The following is a 9,631-nucleotide window of genomic DNA, read 5'->3' as shown; positions in this document are numbered from 1 at the left end:
TCCGTGCTGCTGTGTACTTCCCCCACACAAAAGACCCTTCCAAAAACCAAAGTCTGACTTTGGAGGAAAATCATCACAACCACAGCAGGACAGCGAGTGGGAGTCAGTGCATCAAAATAACAACTATAACAACAATGCTCATTTTAATTTAGAAAAAAATGAACAAAAACCACTTAACGCTAATCAACTTGAATTAAGTATACAGTACGTCCTTCGAGGAAAAAAAAAGGATCAACACAATCTTTACTGGATATATTCATTTAATAAGGCTTCGTAGTATTTAAAATGAGTGAATCAAGATAAATTTGAGATATTTTGGTTGGATCCATCAGATTAGATAAATCTGCCCTCTCTGAAAGCTTGCAGCTGATTTTTTTTCCTGCACAAAATTCAGTAAAGGGGAAAGTACTTAAACACAGTCCTCTTTGTGCTGAAGTTTCAAACTGCATCTCTGCTAAACAGCTTGCTTCATTCTCTTTCTTTCCAGCATATATGGGCTGAAAGGGTGGTACTGTACAGCAATAGTTCAAGTAAAAAAAACACGGAGACAGATTGAAACAAAACACACACACACACACACACACACACACACACACACACACACACACACACACACACACACACACACACACACACACACACACACACACACACAATAATTGAGGTTAAAAGGGGGGTCGTAATTTTATTTCTATATGTACTAGATATACTGTCAGTACAATCTACAAATAATACTGCCCAGTAATATACTGTGTAATAGTAGGGCAAGTCAAGTGTATTGGTAGATGCTATACAGTATGCTGTATAGTAAACTGCATGTCCATGGATATTCAATAGAATTAAGTGCACATGAAATATTTTTCAAGGTATATAATAATAACTAGAATGGCACTCAGAGAGTGCAGACCTATGTCTAATGTCAAACAACATACCGGACCTAAGAGAAAAAAAATCAAATTCATAGTTAATGATCTGGATATGCCCCAAAACTTAATCTGGTCTTCCCTGGCCCATGCTCCATCCCTCCACCATGTTCCGTGCAAATGGGTTCAGTATTTTTTGCGTAATCCTGCTGACAAATAAACAGACACAGGTGAAAACATAGCCTCCTTGGCGGAGGTAACAAATGTATAAGAACCCTGTGAGCACTCCCAACAGACTTGTTAGGCAAAGTGACAGTAACTAGCAAGACTAACTTCCTATAGTGTTTCACTGCTTGACCAGTAGGCTAGGTCATTGTCCTTGACGTATAAACCTTAGCTAGACCTGGCTACTTGAGGGCAACATAACAAGCTGTAAAGCTCATAATCCTTATGATTTTCGTTATCAAAACCCACTTTTGATATTATTTATGTCTGATTTTTTTTCAGACTATATTTAGATTTTGTTATAACTTTCTGTAAGGTAATTTTCATTGTTAGTGGCTGAGTACTCCATGCCCATCCAGGTTTCAAAGGGCCTACCTATGCTTACCTACAACATGAGTTGGTTTCATTGCACTATAAATAGATACACCGGTTGCTCCTCTGTTGTGTTTCTAAAATAATAGCTGCCGAGGGAGTGTTCGCCGCTCTGTGAATTCTGGGACATGTAGTAGCATATCAAACCACACTTGCAGACACAATCAGTTACCACATGAGTAAGCAAATCAACCAGGACTGAAATCTTAAGGGTTTTAACTTAAACAGAACATTGACATGTCATCAACTTATAAAGATGATATGGCTAACTTGTTAGCAACTTCTTGAGTAGCTAAACATCCAGCAGATACGGAGCAACATTTGGGTTGATTTGGAGTCATGTTTGTGTGCACCGGGTGAATATACGTCCAATATTTTAGCTTTTTTTTTTTTTGGTTTCCATCAACTCTTAAGAATAATATCTGGCTCCTCAGCTGCTCAATGATCCACTATATCCACTAGCTGGTTGCTGTCTCAGTCTGTTCACGTTGGGCAGCAAGAGGATGTTTTTTTAGAGCTTTTCTGCTGATAACCACTAGGAGTAGTTATGTAATCCGTTGTTAATATAAAAATTTTTATTACAGCCGCTTTATAGTTTGTGGACTACAAAATGTATAATATATTAAATCAATTTGAAAATAATCAAGAAGCTGCTGAGACACTATTTTCCTCATCTCAACTTGACTGAAATATCCTGCATTATACTGTTTGTCAGAGACAGAAAACCTTGAAAAATGTACCAAATGATACTCACTGTACACTCTTCTCCATGGAAAAAAATAGAGATCTCTGGGCCAAAGTTGCCGACTGTAAGAGATAAATGGTGAGGAGCAAGAGAGGGCCAGAAATTTAAATGTCAGCTTCATGTTGTTTAAATGACCCAGTTTAGTACAGTTTATGACCTAAATGTTGATAATGTTGAACAGTGTTCAGTCTGTACTTTGGGTTGTTATGGGTTATGGGTTATTATTGTTATATAATATTTGAGCATGCGTGTGTGTGTGTGTGTGTGTGTGTGTGTGTGTGTGTGTGTGTGTGTGTGTGTGTGTGTGTGGTGTGTAGTGGCAGTAGCCTTGTAATTGTCTTATTGATGTCTTTGTTTTCTAAACCAGATTGCAAACCAAATTAATAATGACAACCCACATACAAAATGCACACAGTAAATAGCTTTCGATCATGGTGTCAGTATATCTATGTCACTGGACACAAGAAGGTGGGAGTTTCAGTCTGCTTGTTCATCCTTTCATTCATTCAGTCCAGTTGTTTGTTCATCCATTTTGTAATCCTGCTGTCATTTCAGATCCTGCCGTTTTCACCTGCCTGCCTTTCCCGCCAGTAGAATCACCTGACCTCCTCCTCCACCCTGCTCACCTGTTCCCCACTCCCTCATTAGCTCCTTAGTATACGCTGATCCACAGCATTAAAACCGGCGACTGTGGGTGACAGGATCCTATTCTGCTGTTAGATAACACAGAATTTCTGGTGATGTAACAGCAATTATTCCATTGATTGTGTATTGAAAGAGAACTATACACAGACAGGAGTTGTGTCTGTGTATAAAAACAGCAACACAAAAGATAATAGTGTCTGTGTTTCGGGGTTAGTATGTAAGGCTTTAAAAGAAAGTATGTCAGTTGCAAACATTTGCAGTTGAATGAGATGTGGGTATTAAAGCAGAAATGATTGACTAAGAAAACAATTCAATTAAATTGGATTTAGCAGTATTAAATGGAAATATACTCATATTGCATTGTGAAAAATAAGTGTAAAATCTCACAATGTTATCTAATGTCTACAGTGATCAAACACTTCATCTGTAAATGGAAAGAACACAACTGTTATATGAATGAGAATAACATGTTTTTGTTGCATGAAACACGTCCACATTATGTTTTTTCCTGCATAAAATTTGTGATGAGCAGCAGCCAAGGTCCGATTTCAGTTCAGTGGTCTGCTGTTTTCTATAGCGCAAGGATAAATCTTCAACCTCATGAGACTAATTTGGGTATGGGAAAAAGAAAATGCTTTGTCTGTTCCCTTCTTTTTGATTGGTTTTTCTTTTTTTTTGGCACCATATGATGCAAAAGAAAGACAATACAATGCTGATAGGTTGTCAAACAATGTACACATGAAAAGCAAAAAAAAAAAAAAAAAAGGCACGGTTAAACTACAAATATGTCCCTTTCAAAATAAACTTACTGTCAAATGTGCCTTCATTGTTTTCCGCTGGTTGAAACTTCATTTCTGGTCACCAAAACTCATACAAAACCTAAACCGAGTCCTACCAGTAGTCGCATTTTTCGTCAGGAAAATCTTTTCTCAATACATCTGCATAGGATTGCATAATCTCAGCAGATCCAGTAAATCTGCACCTTTAACTTTACTTCTAGCAAAGGAAGAAACAAGTAAGTCCATGCAAAAAAAAAAAATCCTATTTCCATACAGCTCCAGCTATTGTATTACAAAACTGTTTAAAGGACAAAATAAGAACAACACTTTCATAGACATCTTTACAGTATAACATTGGGTTCATACTATACACACATGGAGCATCCCAAAGTCAAACACTACAGCAGATTTACAGTATTCAGCATATTCAAGTTCTCAAACATCATTCTTACTCTACATCATCTCAAACATTGACTTTCTGAAGCCAGAATTACACGTATGATTTTTTTTGGTGTAAGTTTTGTGAATTGAAACTGTAAAAAAGCAAATGTAACTGTAAACTCCAGTTTAATTAACAAACAACTAATTTAATTTTTTTTTTGTTGTACTATAAATATTGTTGTTTTCCCCATTTTAATGATAGTGTTATTAGGTTGTATCAACACACAGAAAGGACAACTTGAAAATGTTCAACTTATACCTGAAGCCAAATTAATGCCACTTCCTTACAGTACCAAAAAAGCTGAATTACCGACTCTTCTTCCTCACAGAATCCACACACACATCACAGTGCGTTTCTAAGCATTTCCACTTTGGAAGTTCCTTCTTACCTGCTATGTATAGAGTGTGTTTCAATAGAGGAAGCAGGGGAATATCTCATTACTTCAGGCCAAAGTGACCTGCCGTTGACATCCAGAAATGTATGCGGGACAAAGCGCCCAGTTAGAGGGAAAGCATTGTTCAGTGGCTGCCGACAGAGGAAGCAGGCTCAGACACTTTCAATTATCTCCCTACCGTTTAATCTGGCTGGCGGATTTTCCCTTTCCTGTCCCTTGTCCTGTGAATGTATTAGCAGAGTTTACTGTTAGCTGGCTCTGTCCAGTCTAAATAAAGATATTTCCACTTAATAAACAATAGTTTTCTCCACTCCGAAGCTATATATGGCCACAATTACTTTGGCTCAGTCATGCCTTTTCAGAAAAAGAAACGACAAGAATGATTTTCCAAGCAGGGATTGTGCAAGCACTTCCTTAGGACAAATACAGTATAAACACACATTTCTCTCACAGTACGTCGGACTTTCAGTAAATCTACCGTAAATGAGACCCCATTTCAAGATAATAAATAAAGTGAATGTGGGACTTGTGTGAGTTCAAAGAATAATTGTTTGGTAATAAAAGTTTTTGTTATATATATATATATATTTTATACTGCTTTCAGTTTTTTTTTTTTTTTTTAATTTTGTTGTGTTTTTTGTTCTCTGGTGTCTTGTAATGCCCTTTCTCTTAAAAAATTTTGAGTAATTTTGTGAACCAGTAAACATCCATGACTACAGCAGCAACAATCTGCTCCCTCAGGACTGTGTGGGTGCGGTTTGATCAAATTTGATTGACAGCATGAGGAAATTATCCCACAGATGTCACCAGATTTTGATTCACATATTGCGAGGTCCTTACTGATGCATGGAAATATGTGACACTACCTTTTTCCACCCAGTTCAAACCAGTGAGAGGAGCACAGAGAAAATAGCACAAATAGAAATCTGTCATGTGAAATCACCAAAACTTGGGCAGAAAGAGTTGTGCTCATGTAGGAACCCTTTGCTCACAGCAAGAAGCTGATTGAGAAAACCAGTTTTCAGGGTATTTAAGAAAGCCGTTGCATGTATAAGAATATAGGTTATATTTTTTAAGTTGTAAAACACACTATGGACACCATTAAGCAACAGGGGATAATCTGCTGTGCCGTCCTGTCTCCTACCAACACTTACCATTGGGTTCGTTTAAGCATTAGACGATCTGTCCCCACACGTAACTCGGTAGTTTTTGTTTGCCTGCATTAAAAGAAATGTTCAATTACACTCTTTCTTGGTACTGTGCGGGCGTGTAAAGACTGAGCTTGTCTGACATTACTCCTCTGACCTCTCCGTTAATTTTGTGGGAGCTGTTTGGGTGGGAGACGATTCACCTTTATCACTACTATTGGTTTGTGAAGTTTGGTGACCTCATATAATTTGAGTACAATTTTTAAGGGAATAGGTAATGTACTTGAGTATTTCCATTTTCTGCTGCCTTCCTCTTCGAGTCCTCTACTTTATGTTTTAGTCGCAAATAATGTGATTTTTACATCCTTACATTTATTTAACAACTATATTCACTAGCTGCTTTACAGATTTAGAATTTACCTAGAAATATATATATATATATATAATAAGCTCACAAAATATGATAAAACAAGTAACTAAAGTAGTAAAAAATAGCTCTGTTGCTTACATGTTAATAAATCAATAATAGTGGTCCAATAATAATAACAATAACAAGAATACACACTGACACATTCACACACCCTGAATGAACAAAAAGACATTTGAAAGTTGTGAAGTAATTCAGTAACTGTAACTATCATGCATTTCTCAATAGTGAGGAAGTGGTCTGGAGGAAAATCAGAGTCAAGGAGTCTCCTCATCCTCCCACGTGTGGTTTCATTGGCTGAGAGGCGTGATGTCACAGTGTGGACTACGCTATAAAAAGTCACTCTCCCATACAGACCACAGACCAGCTGAGAGCTAACTCCCTTTCAACAAGGAAGACAGCTCTGTCATATATATTTCACAAACACTTGTGGAAATCTTTGGAATCTTCACCCACGAGCGGGAGAACACTTCATCATGTGCAGAGGACGCGAATTACTGCCCATCACCTGCCTGGAGAGGTGAGATCCACAAGGGTTTTCTGACATTTTTCTTTTTTGGTGGAAAAGTAATTATTCTTGCACTTCTAGAATATGAGAGATGGACTTAATTGGCTTTAAATTTTATTAGTGCCAAATCTTTTTTGTAACATTTTCTCTTTCTTTATCTTTGCAGGGCAAAAGAGCTGAAAGCTTTGTTTGGAAGTTTACTACAGAAGTCAGATCACACCATCACTGGGCAGCTAAAGAAAAATGACAAACTGAGGTAAGACAATCATTCAAAAACTCTATTTAAACCCTCTATTTAAATTACAATGGACAACAGTGATTTTTCCTAACAATGTTTTTCTGTTGCTGCAGGTTAAATGTCAATGAGCCTCTGAAATGGAAGGAGTCGTTTGAGAAACTAATCTGCAGCCAAAGTAAGTAAAATCCTCCAGGTCACACTAATATAGGTCACGCAAAATAGGTTTCAGTCATGCCAGATTTTTTGAGATGACTACCAGATGTTAACCTACCCTCTCCTCTTCCTCCTGTTTCCAGATGGACTGTGCCTGTTCAGAGCCTTCCTCGTCTCAGAGTTCAGTGAGGAAAACATTGCCTTCTACTTGGCTTGTGAGGACTACCGGGCAACAAAACCCTCAAAACTGGCCACTAAGGCTAAGAAAATCTACGACGAGTTTATCGAATGTGATGCACCACATGAGGTAAATATCAAATAACTGAAAGTAAACAAAATGGGATGCTCTGTCACTTTGCTGGATTTTCTTATCTTGCTGTAAAGTGCTGATAATCACCTCTCGACCTCTTCTATTCTTCTACAGGTAAATCTGGACCATGTGACCAAAGCCATCACAAAGGAGAACATGGAACATCCCAGCCTGTCCTGTTTTGCCCTGGCCCAGGCCAAAATCTACACCCTGATGGAAAAGGACTGCTACCCTCGCTTCCTCAGGTCTTCCACATACCTGGAGCTCAGCAGAAAGAGCAAGACTGGCTAAGAGACTTTGCCTACTGAAAACTTTCGTGCAATCATCAGACATGATGTGAAAACTCCGCAAAGCAACATAAGCTCACTGACGCTCAGCAGAGACTGGAAAGGTTCAGATGGAACAAATACCTCAGTCCAAGGAGTTTCAAGCCGTTTTCGTGCAGAGTTATTTCGAAAATCGGAGGTTCCACACAGATCAGAGTTGGAGCTGGAAGCTAAAGAACAATGTGGCTGTGAGAAGAGACTGACACAGACTGAGCCGCAGGCTGCATGAAGAGCAGCCACAGTGGCATTAAGTATGAAATGCAGAGAGATAGAAAAGATTTTCCCACAATCAGGCAACAAAACAACTGCTGGGAGAGATGTTTGGTCTTCTCTGTAGCACTAATGTTTATTTATTCTTTATTTATAATAAGTTAATTTTTATTATGTGAATGTTTGCCGTGCAATTGGTTGGTGAAAACTGATTTGTATTTTCTATGATTTTTATTTGAGTATTGTATGTGAAGCTAAACTGCATTTAATAAAATATTGCCAATTTTTGGAGACGAAAGATTACTGTTTTCTTCCATGGAAAATTCACTTATAGAGAAGGTGAATGTGGTTACTGAGGGCAGGAAAAATGTAGGAGGTAGGAAGAATTGCTCATGTACATTGTTATGGTTGCTCGCTCATCTGTGGCGTCAGTGGTTCCAGTTTAACAAGTAGGTGACTGGATGACTCCTTTTCTCGGTGGTTACAGTGAAGGGAAGATATGAAATGAGTATGTGTCTGTGTGTGTGTGTGTGTGTGTGTGTGTGTGTGTGTGTGTGTGTGTGTGTGTGTGTGTGTGTGTGTGTGTGTGTGTGTGTGTGTGTGTGTGTGGTTGGGGGGGGGTATGTCAGTTCTAGTACTTTTATCAAATAAGAATCTGTTTTTGACCCATGGTGAGAGGTAAAGCGTAAGGTCATTTTGGCCAGTGTTAACTTCCACTAGATTACAGTAGGTCCTTAATTCATATAGACAGACAACTTCTGTATGAAACATATTACTTTATTAATCACCAGAGGGGAAGTTAGTCAGGAGATACAAGTCAGACAGGTCATAACACTAAACATGTTCCCAGAGGACAATAGTGTAGCTCGGGAACCCACCAAGCAATTAAATAAACAAAAATGTAGTTACCATTACATTTTATTAACTTAATTTTTTAACTTAATTTTTTAACTAAAATTAGATTTTTCTTGAGCCAATAGGGAAGCGAATTCCTTAAAGAAATTGTTTGACAATTTTGGGAAATATGCCTATTAGCATAAAGACATGCTCTGTCAAATGAGGTTTTAAACAATGCCTGCTAATTGTTTCCCCCATTTACAGTCTTTATACTAAGCTAAGATAATTCTCCTGGCTCACTAATATTTAATGTACAACCATGCCAGTCGTATCAATCATTTTGTCTAACTCAATTCCCTTGAAAATTGAAACAACTACAATTCCATGACAACTCGGTAAACTCCATCTGCTGATGAAGATCATGTAACATGATCAAAAGCTACAGAACAGCAATGAAATAGACTTTGAGGAGGGAGTTCTTTGTGGAATCCTGTTTCAAAGTTCAAGAAAGAACAATGAAACTCAATACGAATACAATTTTGGGTCATAATTTGGATTAAGATTAGGTTAGGCAAGTTAGGTTGAAGGTTAGAGCAATAGTTCGTCATTATGGAAAAATTACTGCTTTCTTGCTTAGATTTAGATGAGAAGACTGATATAATGCTGCCTTCAAACAGGCTCACGTTTACCGCATTCATGAGAAGAGTCCAAATGAACGCCCTGTTCTTGTGGTATTCACAGTCTTGGAAGTGGAAATTTTCTGAAAGCATGTAGTGACATCTTTGCTGACATATTCAGAAATGATGGAAGCCATGGAAATGTATTTTTCGTAGGATTGTAGAGTTTTTCTACGTAACTTTACAATACATTTGCGGAAAATGTTGATATTCCCAGTGGTCTCACCTTTCCCTCTGTTACTCGGCCTTTGCATTCCCTGCATTATGTTACCTGCTTACTAGCTTGCTAAGTTGTTAGCCATGACGAACTACAAGAGAACAACGAGGAGTCT

At 38.0% G+C, this 9,631-nt stretch overlaps 1 protein-coding gene across 1 annotated transcript; it reads left to right on the top strand.

The window, feature by feature from the left end:
- Nucleotides 1–6,418: 6,418 nt before the first annotated feature.
- rgs5b (regulator of G protein signaling 5b) lies at nucleotides 6,419–8,024 on the top strand. Its single transcript, XM_040143949.1, has 5 exons — nucleotides 6,419–6,560; nucleotides 6,715–6,804; nucleotides 6,900–6,961; nucleotides 7,083–7,246; nucleotides 7,364–8,024. The coding sequence occupies exons 1-5, from the start codon at nucleotides 6,517–6,519 to the stop codon at nucleotides 7,538–7,540; spliced, it is 537 nt and encodes a 178-aa protein (XP_039999883.1). The 5' UTR covers nucleotides 6,419–6,516; the 3' UTR covers nucleotides 7,541–8,024.
- The last annotated feature ends 1,607 nt before the right edge of the window (nucleotides 8,025–9,631 follow it).

Source organism: Xiphias gladius, chromosome 14 (assembly GCF_016859285.1).
Source record: "Xiphias gladius isolate SHS-SW01 ecotype Sanya breed wild chromosome 14, ASM1685928v1, whole genome shotgun sequence".
Classification (NCBI taxonomy): Eukaryota; Metazoa; Chordata; class Actinopteri; order Istiophoriformes; family Xiphiidae; genus Xiphias; species Xiphias gladius.
This window is presented reverse-complemented; position numbering and strand designations above follow the sequence as displayed.